At 46.9% G+C, this 16,620-nt stretch overlaps 1 protein-coding gene across 1 annotated transcript in view; it reads right to left on the reverse strand.

The window, feature by feature from the left end:
* The window catches only part of THSD7B (thrombospondin type 1 domain containing 7B), a 445,789-nt gene that overhangs the window by 239,039 nt on the left and 190,130 nt on the right, over positions 1 to 16,620 (reverse strand). Inside the window, exons 7-8 of the mRNA XM_072122242.1 lie at positions 9,940 to 10,095; positions 3,540 to 3,740 (exon numbers count right to left, since the gene is read on the reverse strand). Coding sequence (XP_071978343.1) covers positions 3,540 to 3,740; positions 9,940 to 10,095 — 357 coding nt within the window. The remainder of the gene's footprint in view (positions 1 to 3,539; positions 3,741 to 9,939; positions 10,096 to 16,620) is intronic.

Genomic DNA, 16,620 nt, shown 5'->3' on the forward strand with positions numbered 1-16,620 from the left:
ACATAACTGCTGGAGCTCATAATAAGTTTTCTATATTACCCCCAAATGCTTTTCTTGATCAGTGCAGCCTAAATTTTCCTCTATTAATGAGACAGAGTTTTGAAGCAGATTATACTCTAGAGCTATTAGTGATTATTCTATCTCATCCCAAATTCTTAGTTTGCATCAGTTTAGGTCAGTACTTCTCTATAATGTCCTATATGATCCTACTGATGCTTATTAGTGAGTCAGAGAAGAGATATAGGCATAAAGATAACTGCTGGAGCTCATAATAAGTTTTCTATGTCACTCCCAAATGCTTTTCTTGAGAGAGTTATGAAGCAGATTATACTCTATGTTTCATTTGCAGTGTATACAGTAGTAGCATTGTAGTAGATAGCCTAGGCAGAGGGATTATGCCCCTACACAACTCCTTTAGTAATGGCTTTTTAGAACAAAGAATTGGGCATGTTGTACTTTAATATGACCAATCTTTCTCTCCCCCAACATTAGACATTAAGCAGTAACCCAGAATGTATTTTAATTTATCACTATTTCTGTAGTTACATCTTATTTCTTCACATAAGTCAAACTTGTAGCATCCAAATATTTTCCTAGCATAGCTGTGGGAAGTGTAAAATTTCTGATTTTATGCCCTAAGTGACGTTAGACCTAAAACACAAAATATATATGAGAGCAAGCAGCCGGCCGACCTGCTGGATGTAATTCTATATATCACTAACCCCCCGCCATGATAATAAGCTACACGCTGATTCCCAGGACAATCGTTAATCAAAATCCGCTCTGCACTGACACACTGTATATAGTATATATATAGTATATAAGGCTGGAAGGAGACGCAAGTCCATCAAGTCCAACCTTTAAGAATTAAATAAATGTTTTATCCACATAACCCGTGATATTTTTTCTCTCCAGAAGGCATCCAGGCCTCTCTTGAACATGTACATAGAGTCCGCCATAACAACCTCCTGCGGCAGAGAGTTCCATAGTCTCACTGCTCTTACAGTAAAGAACCTTTGTCTATGTTGATGGTAGAATCGCCTCTCCTCTAGGCGTAGAGGATGCCCCCTTGTCCTGGTCACAGACCGAGGTTTAAAAAGATCTTTGGAGAGATCCTTGTACTGTCCGTTCAGGTATTTGTACATTGTAATGAGGTCTCCCCTCAGTCGTCTTTTTTCTAAACTGAATAATCCCAAATTTTTTAATCTGTCAGTGTATTCTAGTTCCCCCATTCCCCTAATAATCCTGGTTGCTCTCCTCTGCACCCGTTCCAGCTCTACTATATCCTTTTTATACACTGGTGCCCAAAACTGTACACAATATTCCATGTGTGGTCTGACCAGGGATTTGTATAAGGGCAAAACTATGTCTTTATCATGAGAATCTATTCCTCTCTTGATACATCCCATTATTTTATTTGCTTTAGCAGCAGCCGCCTGGCTCTGGTCACTAAAATTAAGTTTACCATCCACCAATACCCCCAAGTCCTTTTCAGCTTCAGTTTTACTAAGTAATTGACCGTTTAGAACATAATTATACTTTTTGTTTCCATGGCCCAAGTGCATAACTTTACATTTATCTACATTAAACCTCATCAACCATTTCTCTGCCCATCCTTCAAGCTTCCACAAATCCCTCTGTAATGCTAAACTATCGACCTCAGTATTTATTACTTTACACAGCTTAGTATCATCTGCAAATATTGAAACTTGACTGTGTAAACCCACTACAAGGTCATTAATAAAAATATTAAAAAGAAGTGGCCCCAATACTGACCCCTGTGGCACTCCACTGGTAACATCAACCCAATCTGAGAATGTGCCATTAATGACCACCCTCTGTTTTCTATCACTAAGCCAATTACTTACCCAAATACACAGATTTTCTCCTATTCCCAGCAGTCTCATTTTATATACCAACCTTTTATGTGGCACGGTGTCAAATGCCTTTGAAAAGTCCAGATATACAACATCCACAGCGTCCCCCAGATCCAGTCTTGAACTTACCTCCTCGTAGAAACCAATCAGATTAGTCTGACAGGAGCGATCTCTCATAAACCCATGCTGACGCTGGGTTATAAGGTTGTGCACAGTGAGATACTCCAGGATAGCATCTCTAATAAACCCCTCAAATATTTTCCCCACCACAGCAGTTAGACTCACAGGTCTGTAGTTTCCAGGATCGCTATTTGATCCTGATACGGATACCTGGGAACAGGATTATAAGATTAACTTTATATAATCCAATAGCACCAGTCCTGTTTATAATATAATATATTGGGACCCCCAATGTATAGCCAAAATGTCTACGGCTGATGGCTAAGCTTCATGAGAAGGATACTATTCAGACACCCCTGTCCCTGTCTAACTGATTCTTTACCATTTTCATGAATCTAGCCTGCTTGTTGTCAATGAATGGAAACTCTATGACATTATGTTTTTCATAAACTGAACAGCTTGTAGGTGGATAAGCGGAATCTACATAATGTACCGTATATTTCGGACTATAAGACGCACGTAAAATCCTTTGATTTTCGCAGAAATCAAAGGTGCGCCTTATAGTCCAGTGCATTATATATGAGCCGTACTTACAGACAACAACTGCCTTGTACTGTGCACAGGTCTGCCACCTGCAGGTCATTCACCCTTATAATCAGGTGTGCCTTATAGTCCAGTGCATTATATATGAACTGTACTTACAGACAACAACTGCCTTGTACTGTGCACAGGTCTGCCACCTGCAGGTCATTCACCCTTATAATCAGGTGTGCCTTATAGTCCAGTGCATTATATATGAACTGTACTTACAGACAACAGCTGCCTTGTACTGTGCACAGGTCTGCCACCTGCAGGTCATTCACCCTTATAATCAGGTGCGCCTTATAGTCCAGTGCATTATATATGAACTGTACTTACAGACAACAGCTGCCTTGTACTGTGCACAGGTCTGCCACCTGCTGGTCATTCACCCTTATAATCAGGTGCGCCTTATAATCAGGTGCGCCTTATAGTCCGGTGCGTCTTATATATGAACTGTACTTACAGACAACAACTGCCTTGAACTGTGAATACGGTACAATAAAGAAAGCATCAACAAATCTTGTAACAACTTATCCTGTCGCTTTGTTACAATGTTTCAGTGCAGGTGCAATGTATCCAGGAGTTTAAGGTCACAAAGGATCCTTGGTGTTACCAATTGTAGTAAAAGCAAGTAGTGGTCAGAATACCAAGCAGAAGATAGGCAACTCAATCCAGGCCAGGCAAAATACATGTACTAGAGGAGAGGTAAACCAAATCACTGGCAGAGAAATCCAGACCCAAGGAAACTTTATAGCTTCTATTGTATAAAGATATTACTTACGAGGTATCTACCAATAGGTGGCACCATAGAGACAATTTTCTTCAGGGGATAATCAATTTTACATAATTTTTCTACAAAACATTGCACTAAGCCCCCAACAACCAGGATCCAAGAAGAATTCCCTAGTTACCTTCCAAAATGAAATTGCAAACTAGGTAAATAATGCCGAGGGGACTCACCGTTCTCTCCCAGGCAAGTTGTGTTAATGTCGTATTTTCCATGTCCACATTCTCCGTTTTCAGGGACACAGTGTAACTGTCCAGATACTGCCCATCTATAGCACACAGGATCTTCACATGGGACGGATTCTACTACATGGGGACAATTTCCAGAGGTTTTCAGGGGTTCTACGACAACTTCTCTTCTTCTGAACTTAAAACCTGAAATAAGAGAGGTGTTATTAAGGGAGTTCTCTGGGCAAAGATATTGCTTTTTTATATCGGTGGCTCAGTGGTGGCTTTATACCCAGCACCCCCTCTCAGGCATATGAATATGTTGGACTCAGCTCAAAGGAAGGACAATGATTGGACTTGCATGGGGTCATTTGCCTATATGGTGAGTCAACTTTACAAACAGACTGTGGAACTATACAGGCATGAGGAGGAACAATATAAGGATAGTTGTACTACTGTATAACAGTAGTGAATGATGTAGCAGAGCCGAGGTGGCTGAGCTGAAGAGAAAGCAGGCCCCTAGTAAAACAGGAAACTGGAGGCTGAGCTAGAAGAACATGAATATGCATAGATGGCGAGTCAACTTTACAGTTATAGGGAGGAACAATATAGGGATAGTTGTAATCCTGCATAATAGCGAATATCAAAGATATTGTCAGGGTCCGCGAGGTTGTGGATCCTCTGAACCACTTCGGACGATGGCACAAGCCACTACCTGGGACCGGAGTCTAAGTGGTACCCGGTTTTCACCAGAGCCCGCCGCAAAGCAGGTTAGACAAGCTGCGGCGTGGTACCACCAGGTCGTTCCACAGGCGTGACTTGTCCGCAGTGGCAGCCAAGGTCGAGGTACAGAAACGGCAGGCAATCTCGTAGTCGGGGACAGGCAGGAGGTCAAGACAGGCAGCACAGGTTCGGAGTCAGGGACGTAGCAACAGGTCAGGGCAGGCGGCAAAGGAGCGATGTCAGAAACGGAACCAGGGTCACAACGGGAATTCACAAGAAGAGCACAAGGCATCAGAAAAGCTTTCTCTAGGGCGCTAGGCACGAAGATCCGGCAGGGGCTTGCAGGAAGAGGCAGGCTTAAATAGATTCTGCCAAAATGGCCAGCGCCAATTAATGGCGCACTGGCCCTTTAAATTTTGAGAAGTGACCGCGCGCGTGCCCTAGCATTCGGGACCGCGCGCGCACGGCGGCAGGGAGCGAGCTGGGAGCCGGGGAAGGTAAGCAGCGCTGGCGGCGCGCTGGCGGGGGCAGGGAAGCACGGGTGAGCCCGCGACCCGCGATATGGGTCGCGGGACCACCCGTGACAGTACCCCCCCCCTTCGGCCTCCCCCTCCTCCTGGGCTGGAGAAATCCTTGCAGGAGGTCACGGTCCAGTATATTGTCCTCTGGCTCCCAAGATCTCTCCTCAGGCCCAAACCCCTTCCAGTCAACCAAGAAGAACCGCCTCCCCCTTACCGTTTTCATGTCCAGGATCTCCTTTACCTCATAGGTGTCGGTGGAGTCAGTCACTGGAGTGGGTGGAGGAACTTGCCGGGAGAAGCGGTTCAGGACAACGGGCTTGAGCAGAGAGACATGGAAGGAGTTCGGGATGCGCATGGTGGGAGGAAGGCGTAGCTTATAGGCCACGGGGTTAATGCTCTTCAGCACCTCAAATGGACCCAGATAGCGAGGACCAAGTTTGTAGCTGGGAATCTTCAAGCGAACATATTTTGAAGACAACCACACTTTATCCCCTGGAGAGAAGATGGGAGGAGGCCTGCGTTTCCTATCAGCCTGAGCCTTGGTGCGGGCAGATGCCTGAAGCAGGGACTGATGAGTCTGTTCCCAAATAGTCTTAACATCTGCTACCAACTCCTCCACAGCAGGAACATCAGCAGACACGGAGAGGGGTAGAGGTGGACGTGGATGTCTTCCGTACACAATAAAGAACGGTGAAGCACCGGCAGACTCCGAGTCCAGGGAGTTATATGAGAACTCTGCCCATGGTAGAAGAGCGGACCAATCGTCCTGACGGGCAGAGACAAAGTGACGCAGGTAACAGCCCAAAGTTTGGTTAACTCTCTCCACTTGTCCATTTGACTGCAGATGGTACGCAGAAGAGAAGTCCAGTTTCACTTGTAACTGATTGCATAGGGATCGCCAGAAGCTGGAGACAAATTGGACCCCACGGTCTGAGACAATGTGCAACGGAAGTCCATGCAAGCGGAAGATATGGGTGAAGAACTGGCTGGCAAGGTGTGGAGCCGACGGCAGGCCTGGCAGAGGGACAAAATGCGACATTTTAGAAAAGCGGTCAGTTACCACCCAGATGACGGTGTTGCCTGATGAAGGCGGTAAGTCTGTGACAAAGTCCATCGCCACGTGAGTCCACGGTAAGCTGGGTATCGGCAACGGTAGAAGAAGACCAGCAGGCTTGAAACGTGATGGCTTATTCCGGGCACAAGAAGCACAGGAACCCACAAAGTCCCGAACATCCTTGGCCAGCTCTGGCCACCAGTAGAATCGGGAAATGAGGGAGAGAGAGCGCTGCACCCCAGGATGCCCAGCCACATGGGAGCAATGTCCCCAAGACAGAATCTTCCTCCGTAGAGCAGGTTTTACATATATCTTGCCAGGAGGAAGCTGACGAAGATCCACAGGTGCGACCAGTACCAGTCGATCAGGAGGAATGACATGGCGAGGAGCCGGTTCCTCCCCAATGACATCCGAGGCACGAGAGAGGGCGTCAGCCTTGATGTTCTTCTCGGCCGGGCGGAAATGAATAAGGAAGTCGAACCGGGCAAAGAAGAGTGACCAGCGAGCTTGACGAGGATTGAGTCGCTGAGCAGTCTGGAGATAGAGAAGGTTCTTATGGTCCGTATAGATGCTGACCGGAAACCGAGCTCCCTCCAAAAGATAGCGCCACTCTTCTAAGGCAAGCTTAATCGCCAACAGTTCTCGGTCCCCTATAGAATAGTTCCTCTCAGCAGGGGAGAACGTCTTAGAAAAAAATCCACAAGTGACGGTTCGGCCCTTGGAACTTTTCTGTGTCAGCACTGCACCGGCCCCCACTGAGGAGGCATCTACTTCCAGATGGAAAGGCTTCTCAGTGTCGGGACGCACCAGGACTGGAGCAGAAGCAAACATAGACTTTAATTTTGTAAAGGCCAGAGACGGGGGTTGGCACCCTTCTTGGTGAGCGCCACAATAGGAGACATCAGCGAGGAGAAGTGTGGGATGAACTGCCGGTAGTAATTTGCAAATCCCAGGAACCGCTGTATAGCACGCAGTCCTACTGGACGGGGCCACTGAAGAACCGCTGACAGCTTTGCAGGATCCATCTGGAGACCTCTGTCGGAGATGATGTAGCCGAGAAATGGAATACTCCGCTGATGAAATTGACATTTTTCGAGTTTGGCGTAGAGACGATTGGCCCTTAAACGATTGAGAACTTGCCGTACGTGGACTTGGTGTGTCTCTAGGTCCGGAGAGAATACCAGGATATCGTCCAGATAGACCACTACGCAGACATAAAGCAAGTCTCTAAAAATGTCATTTACGAATTCCTGGAAAACGGCTGGGGCGTTACAGAGTCCAAACGGCATTACCAGGTACTCAAAGTGTCCATCACGGGTATTAAAAGCGCTCTTCCACTCGTCTCCCTGACGGATACGGATAAGATTATAGGCCCCTCGAAGGTCCAATTTGGAGAAGACCTTGGCTCCATGAAGACGGTCAAACAATTCCGTAATCAGCTGCAATGGGTAGCGGTTCTTAACTGTGACCTTGTTAAGACCGCGTTAGTCAATGCATGGATGGAGTGACCCGTCCTTCTTGGTCACGAAGAAAAAACCTGCACCAGCCGGGGAAAAGGACTTACGTATGAATCCTCTCTGCAGGTTCTCTTGGATATATTCCGACATGGCTGCGGTTTCTGGTACGGAGAGAGGGTACACACGACCCCGCGGAGGGGACATACCCGGCAACAGGTCCACAGGACAGTCGTAAGGACGGTGAGGTGGCAGCGTCTGGGCTTGCTTCTTCGAGAAGACGTCAGAATAGTCCTTATAGCAAGCGGGAAGGCCCTCCAGGACCTTGGGAGCCACAGACGAAGCCAGGACAGGCACTGGATGAGGCACTTTTACACAGCGAGACTGGCAGTCAGGTCCCCACTGGAGGATCTCCCCGGTTCTCCAGTCAAGGACGGGGGCGTGGAGCTGCAACCATGGTAGGCCCCGCAGGACGGAGGACGTGGACCATGGAAGTACATAAAAGGACAGTCTCTCCTTGTGTAGAACTCCGACTTGCACGGACAGAGGCTTGGTGCAGTACAGGACTGGGTCGGAAAGGATTTGGCCACTAACCGAAGAAATGACCAATGGCTTTTCTAGACGAACCACGGGAATGTGGTGCCGCGAGACCAGGGTGGCATCCACGAAGTTCCCCGCGGAGCCAGAGTCCAAGAAGGCAGAGACCTGGATTTGGGTGCAGGTGCCAAAGTTGAGACGCACCGGTATCATCAAGCATGAAGAAGCTTTGCTTACACCTAGGGACGCTTCTCCCAAGAACCCTAGGTGCTGGCGTTTCCCGGATGCTGAGGGCGGATAGGACAAGACCCCAAGAAATGCTCAGGACTGGCACAATAGAGACAAAGGTTTCCCTGACGTCTTCTGATACGTTCCTGAGGAGAGAGTCTGGCCCTGTCCACCTCCATAGGCTCCTCTGCCGATGGTACAGCAGGAGACTGGAGTGGTCTTTGGAAAGCAGGAGCCAGGCGAGGGGGACGTCGTGGGCGGACTTGGTGTTGTTCCAGGCATGATTCTTCGGCACGCTCCCTGAATCGCACGTCAATCCGGGTGGCTAAGGTGATAAGACCACTCAGGGAAGACGGCAGATCCCGAGCGGCCAGGGCGTCCTTAACTTGAGGAGAAAGTCCCTTCTTGAAAGCTGCGGACAGGGCCGCGTCGTTCCAGGCAAGTTCCGAAGCCAGGGTACGGAACTGGACAGCGTATTCTCCCACGGAAGAATTCCCCTGGCATAGATTCAAGAGCGCAGTCTCAGCAGAAGAGGCCATTGCAGGTTCTTCAAAGACTGACCGGAACTCTGCCAGAAAAGCTGAGAGATTAGCCGTGACCTAGTCGTCTCTATCCCAAAGTGGAGTAGCCCAGGCCAGGGCTTTCCCAGATAGGAGGCTGAGGATGAAGGCCACCTTGGATCGCTCCGTGACGAATTGAGACGGCATGAATTCTATGTGCAGGGAGCATTGGGTTATAAAGCCCCTGCACAACTTGGGATCGCCATCATACTTGCCGGGCATAGACAGCTGAAGCCTGGGTTCAACGGCAGGAAGACAAGCCGGGATTGCGGGAGCCACGGGGCCAGGCTCAGAGAGCTGTTGCTGTTGCTGGGTGGCTAGAAGCATGGTGGTCACCTGTTCCAGCTGTTCGCGTTGAGCGGCGATCTCTCGGGATTGCTGGACCACGATGGAAGCCAGAGTCGGACGGGTAGGAAGCGGAACCTCGGCGGGATCCATGGCCGGATCTTACTGTCAGGGTCCGTGAGGTTGTGGATCCTCTGAACCACTGCGGACGATGGCACAAGCCACTACCTGGGACCGGAGTCTAAGTGGTACCCGGTTTTCACCAGAGCCCGCCGCAAAGCGGGTTAGACAAGCTGCGGCGTGGTACCACCAGGTCGTTCCACAGGCGTGACTTGTCCGCAGTGGCAGCCAAGGTCGAGGTACAGAAACGGCAGGCAATCTCGTAGTCGGGGACAGGCAGGAGGTCAAGACAGGCAGCACAGGTTCGGAGTCAGGGACGTAGCAACAGGTCAGGGCAGGCGGCAAAGGAGCGATGTCAGAAACGGAACCAGGGTCACAACGGGAATTCACAAGAAGAGCACAAGGCATCAGAAAAGCTTTCTCTAGGGCGCTAGGCACGAAGATCCGGCAGGGGCTTGCAGGAAGAGGCAGGCTTAAATAGATTCTGCCAAAATGGCCAGCGCCAATTAATGGCGCACTGGCCCTTTAAATTTTGAGAAGTGACCGCGCGCGCACGGCGGCAGGGAGCGAGCCGGGAGCCGGGGAAGGTAAGCAGCGCTGGCGGCGCGCTGGCGGGGGCAGGGAAGCACGGGTGAGCCCGCGACCCGCAATATGGATCGCGGGACCACCCGTGACAGATATGTTTATTTAGTGCGGGCTGGTTTAACTGACAGGTTCCCTTTAATTTTTTTTTTTACTGCCAAGTCTCATATTGAGAACTACTACTTCCAACGGATTCCCCATGTCATACATATTTGTACGTGGGCCCTTTTTGTCAGTTTTTGTTGCAGTATTGGACAAATTTACATATTTATTCTAAATCTACTTACAACTTATTTTTATATATCTTTTTTGTACCAAAGGAAAAAAAATTTTAAAACTCACCTTTCCTCCCATGAGGGTCCAGACAGTTTTCATGTATGCACGGCCCCCACTCCGTCCATGGAGACAACAGGCAATCTGATGGGCAGGGGATGTTGCAGAGCTGAACTGTCGATGGTGGTGGCTCCGCACAAAACTCAGCTTCTACCGGTCTGAAGCCTAAATAAGACAAAATAATCAAGTTATATTTTAGATATGGGAGATGACTGGGGGTCTACCTAAAGGGATTACTAGGGATTTACTTAGGAATAGAGATGAGTGGACCCGATGTTTAAGTTTAGGTTTGGCGTTCGGCTGTCTGACCCAGACTTATTACTGCGCAGCCAATCTGGCAAATGGACGCCACTAACAACTAGGGGCCAATCATAGCCATGACTAGTTATTTGCCAAGTTGGGTGTTCGGCCACCAATCCAGCAATATGTCAGGGTCCAGCGGCCAAACCCAAACATAAATTTTGGGTCTGCTCATCTATACTTAGGACACATCAGTAATATATTATAGAGCATTGATCAATGGGGGTACGGATCATTGCACCCTCCCAATGTAAAATCTGTACCAAGGCTCCAAACATTAAAGTATATTGTGAACTGACACCTTATAGGTCCCCTTGTAGTGCAGACCTCTTGATAATGCTGGTATCTTTTTCAGTAAGTGAAGAATTTTTGGTCCCATTATGCAGCTGCTACCTCTACACTCAATGACACATTATTCCAAGAAACAGCAGAGATGCCAGCAGTGAGACCCCACTGGTCATGCTAGACATCAGGGGCATAACTACAGTGGTAGCAGCCATAGCAATGCACTTTACATGAAGAAGAAGGTGAACTCCGGGGACCTTAGCGAGGAAGCGACACATGCAGGATATCGGGTGCACGATCTTAGTGACTCCCCGCACAGCGCATTATACACGGACAATGCACTTACATGCACCAGGAAGAAGAAGGTGAACTCCGGGGACCTGAGTGGGGAAGCCACACATGCAGGATATCGGGTGCAGGATCTTAGTGACTCCCCGCACAGCGCATTATACATGGACAATGCACTTACATGCACCGGAAAGAAGAAGGTGAACTCCGGGGACCTGAGCGGGGAAGCGACACATGCAGGATATCGGGTGCACGATCTTAGTGACTCCCCGCACAGCGCATTATACACGGACAATGCACTTACATGCACCAGGAAGAAGAAGGTGAACTCCAGGGACCTGAGCGGGGAAGAGACACATGCAGGATATCAGGTGCAGGATCTTAGTGACTCCCCGCACAGCGCATTATACACAGACAATGCACTTACCTGCACCAGGAAGAAGAAGGTGAAGTCCGGGGACCTGAGCGGGGAAGCAACACATGCAGGATATCGGGCGCAGGATCTTAGTGACTCCCCGCACAACGCATTATACACGGACAATGCACTTACATGCACCAGGAAGAAGAAGGTGAACTCCAGGGACCTGAGCGGGGAAGTGACACATGCAGGATATCAGGTGCACGATCTTAGTGACTCCCCGCACAGCGCATTATACACGGACAATGCACTTACATGCACCAGGAAGAAGAAGGTGAACTCCGGGGACCTGAGTGGGGAAGCGACACATGCAGGATATCGGGAGCAGGATCTTAGTGACTCCCCGCACAGCGCATTATACACGGACAATGCACTTACATGCACCAGGAAGAAGAAGGTGAACTCCGGGGACCTGAGCGGGGAAGAGACACATGCAGGATATCGGGCGCAGGATCTTAGTGAATCGCAGCAGCCCTGAATCCTCTGGGACAACGCACCTCGGGGATCGCGACGGGATGGGTAAGTAAATGTGCTCCATTGGGTAGGGAGGGGGCCCCATGCAAAATTCTCCTAGTCACGCCCCTGCTAGCCATAACACTACCCACAGGGGATCATATGAACCTTTATACGATTTTGTATCCCCCCCGCCTTCCCTTCTTTCCAGTGTTTCCAGGCAGTCTGAGATATTTGTGAACCAGGTGGATCAGGATGATCATTGCCAGTGATACAGTATCATAAAGACTGCACGGAAAGAGTCGCTGGTCGCAGTCTCCCAGCAGGTATATAGCGGGTATACATTGTATACACTAACAGGTATCTGCATTCATGTTTAGCGTAATTTCTGAAGATGAACGATAAATTCAGAGAATAAAACCATTTTCCTCATAGATAACATCCGTCTTCCATCCAGACAATAAAAGCCGACCGGCCGGCGGACAAAGGAACGAATCACATTGTTTGGAAGCCATTCAATGCATTTATTCTTGAGATAAAACCGCGTTTGAGTCGGAGCTGCGCTCGTCTCTCTCGGCGTGGCGCGGGAAGCTTTGTCTTGATAAGAAAAGAAGATCTTTACAAACAACAGGACTGAGGATTGGGATGTTATTGCCATCTACACATCAGTCAGAGGGTCTGCAACGCAGGAGTGACCTGACATCCCCCCGTCTACACGGCGTTTATCAATTGTAATCAGAAGAGCGCAGCTCCGGGGGCGTTCTGGGTCTAATATGTCGCAACTGAAGGATTCTGGGTAATTACTACAGTCATCCTAATCTAAAGATAACGTACATGAAATACATAATACGTGCGGCTGCTGACGCTGGGTAGAGACATTGCTGCTATTCTCATGCTGGCCACTAGGGAACACACATACAAGTAAAGATTATTGATGGAACGCTACTATATAGTGGAATACTTGACATTTTATATGAACATGCCTGCAGTTCCCACTCAGGCCACTAGGGGAATTTAAAATTTTATGAAAATTATAACTAAAACAAAAAAAAAACCAATGACCAAAATTTAAAGGAAATCTCTCATCAGTATCCACCCTGATAAACCAGGGACATTACTCACAGATCCAGGCACCGGGACTGTGGGAATCTTCTTATATTTGTTATCAATGGCCTCCTTCCTTCTAACATCAACTTTCATAATTATGCTTATGAGCCATAAGGGCTCTGAGGGTGTTGCCAGAGCCCCTCCATGCTCTAGCTTCCCAGGCTGTAATACTGTACATGAGCACTTCCTCCCTCCAAATGTGCATGCAAATGAAGAAGGGGAAGTGCTCCATCACTGTGTAACACTTTGTGAAGATACAGCAGGGACGGCCTCTTTTTACACCCCCTGAGCCCTTCTGGTTCATTAGCATAATTTTAAAAGTTGATTTTAGAAGGAATGAGGCCATGGATAACACATATAAGAAGATCCCACAGTCCCGGTGCCTGGATCTATGAGTAATGTCCCTGGTTTATCAGGATGGTTTTTGATGTTAGGTTATTGTATGGTGGGAGACTAGATAAACGGGATCACATCATTGCAATAAATTAGGAATATGTGCACTGATTGACAAAAAAATTGTAATATCCTGGGTTGGAATCATGGGAATAGAATGAAACTTTATGTGTGAAACTGTATCAGCAATAAACGTTTGTTCATATACAGCTTCTTATTCTGTGGTCAGTCATGTGATCACACTCACATGGGCTCATTTGCATGGATAGTCAGTCACCTTTATGAACAGCCTGTTAAACTTTACAGGTATGTGGAAGAACAATATAGGGATAGTTGTTGTATAATAGTTTAGTTAGTGTGGGTTAGTTTAACTGACAGGTTCCCTCTAAGTCAAGATAACCCCAAAAGTTATTGGTTATCTAAAAGTATATAGCCACCTTGATTGGTCACTAACTTTTCAAAAACTTTGCATAAATAAACCATACAAGTAAATGCAATGAAATTTGTGATATTTTTCTATCAGAGGAAATTGCTTATTCCTCCATGTACTTGGCTCCTTTCATAACCCCCCTGCCGGACAGAACTTGGTGTCACTCTACAAACTTTTTTTGGATTTTATCTTGCTAACAGCACTGACAGGATCTCACTGAGAAGTCTATGGAGAGGGGAGTGGGAGGAGAGAGTCACAGCTGCTCAGGGTCCCCCAGTAGGACAGGAACAGGTAAGAAACAGAAGTGGAATGATGTTATGTCATGTGGATTACAAGTATCTATTACGACAGACATAGCAGGAGTAATGATTGATTCTCCTGGACATATGCACTTTTATGCTTCTATGCCTCTTTAATGAATGGAAAATATACATTTCCTATAGTCTTCATGCATTTCCACAGCTCCTCCACCTCTGCTCTGAGTAAGAGAAGTAGCAGGCTTCTGGATGAATACTACAACTTTGAGTGAAATTCAGAGATCTCACAGCACAGCAGGGTGAGGACATGCCCTCAAAGCACCCAGTCAAGCTACATTTCTGGAATCTATATCTATATTTCACAGTCCTGCTGCTACTAACAATACACGTAAACATATGATTATGCATCTCTCCAGTGGCAATGCCTAATATAAGATAAGAGCACAGCAGTGTGAGAACACACCCCAAATGCACTTGGAAAAGCTATCATTCTGCAATATAAATCCATATTTCACAGTCCTGCTGCTACTCGTGACATACATAAATGTATGATTACACACTCCAGGGACAGTACAAAGCGCAGGCTGCAGAGTGCTAAAAACACAGTATAAGTATACAGTATACACCCTAATGCACTTGGAGAAGATACAATATGGGAATATAAATGTATATTTCACAGTCCTGCTGCTACTAATAACATACATAAACATATGATTATGCATCTCCCCAGTGACAATGCCTAACATTGCCTGCAGAGAGATAAGAGCACAGCAGTTTGAGAACACACCCCAAATGCACTTGCAGAAGCTATAATTCTGGAATATAAATCCATATTTCACAGTCCTGCTGCTACTAGTGACATACATAAATGTATGATTACACACTCCAGGGACAGTACCTAGCACAGGCTGCAGAGAGCTAAAAACACAGTATAAGTATACAGTATACACCCCACTGCACTTGGAGAAGCTACAATCTGGAAATATAAATGCATATTTTTTCACAGTCCTGCTGCTACTAATGACATACACAAAAGGTAATGATTACACATTTACCCAAGGACAATACTTAAACACTGGATGTAGATAGCACAGAGCACAGCAGTGTGAGTATGTACTCGCACTGCTCCAGTGCATGGGAGAAGCTACACTTTAGAATATGAATTTCTATATTTCACAGTCCTGCTGCTACTAACTGTATACAGACCAATGAAACGATGCATTCAAGTTCTTAAAACTTTGCAAGACTTTAATAAGTGAAAACTTTCTTTCTCATAAGAAATTCTGCAGCCACCAGCAAAAGTATCCGGACACTTCATGCCGAAACCGTATTCTTATACAACACAATAATAAGAGATCCGGCCCCCGGAGAGCGGATAGGAAAAAATTCTCTCTAATTGATCTAATTTTGCAGGATATTATCATCCAGTAACACAATAGTCTGCAGCTCGGAGCCGCTCGGGTCTCAGACAGCAGAACAAAGCGGTCAGAATCCTCCAAGAACCTTCTAGAAGCTTTCAAGATATTAATAGACATGACCGTCCCCCGAGTAATTATATACTTATAATATACAAGTGATAATGGCCCAGATGTATCAGAATTGTCAGGTTACAGCCCAGGGAGAACAATCGATTTGATACAAAGTTTTTTTAATGCCTGATTATTGGAGCGGGGGATGGGGAATCGCTACCAAGTGTCTTCTATCTATATATATATTCTGTGTACGAGGCTCATTACCTCCTGTAGGGATCATTGATTAATGTAGCATTAAATAAAGTTATTATGAAGATTATTGCTGGTTTATAACCCCCCCACATGCTTTTGTGTGTGTTGTTAGTAGCAGCAGGACTGTGAAATATGAATTTTTATTGCAGGATGGTAGCTACTGGGGGTATGCCCTGACACTGCTCAGCTCTGTGCTCTGAGCAGCCAGTGTTACTGTAGGTATTGTCCTTGGAGAGCTATGTTATCATATTTTTGTGTGTGTTGTTAGTAGCAGCAGGACTGTGAAATATGAATTTTTATTGCAGGATGGTAGCTACTGGGGGTATGCCCTGACACTGCTCAGCTCTGTGCTCTCAGCAGCCAGTGTTACTGTAGGTATTGTCCTTGGAGAGCTATGTTATCATATTTTTGTGTGTGTTGTTAGTAGCAGCAGGACGGTGAAATATGGATTTTTATTGCAGGATGGTAGCTACTGGGGGTGTTCCCTGACACTGCTCAGCTCTGTGCTCTGAGCAGCCAGTGTTACTGTAGGTATTGTCCTCGGAGAGCTATGTTATCATACTTTTGTGTGTGTTGTTAGTAGCAGCAGGACTGTGAAATATGGATTTTTATTCCAGGATGGTAGCTACTGGGGTTGTTTCCTAACACTCCTCAGCTCTGTGCTCTCAGCAGCCAGTGTTACTGTAGGTATTGTCCTTGGAGAACTATGTTATCATACTTTTATGTGTGTTGTTAGTAGCAGCAGGACTGTGAAATATAGAGTTTTATTCCAGGATGGTAACTACTGGGGGGGCGGGGGGGTGACCTAACACTGCTCAGCTCTGTGCTCTCAGCAGCCAGTGTTACTGTAGGTATTGTCCTTGGAGAGATAAGTTATCATTCTTTTGTGTGTGTTGTTAGTAGCAGCAGAACTATGAAGTATTTATTTTATATTCTAGGATTGTAGCTTTTCCAAGTGCACAGGGAGTGTGTCCTTACACTGCTGCGCTCTGTGCTCCCTGCAGTGAAAATCTACACAACCAATCACCTTGGCTG

Source organism: Engystomops pustulosus, chromosome 8 (assembly GCF_040894005.1).
Source record: "Engystomops pustulosus chromosome 8, aEngPut4.maternal, whole genome shotgun sequence".
NCBI lineage: Eukaryota > Metazoa > Chordata > Amphibia > Anura > Leptodactylidae > Engystomops > Engystomops pustulosus.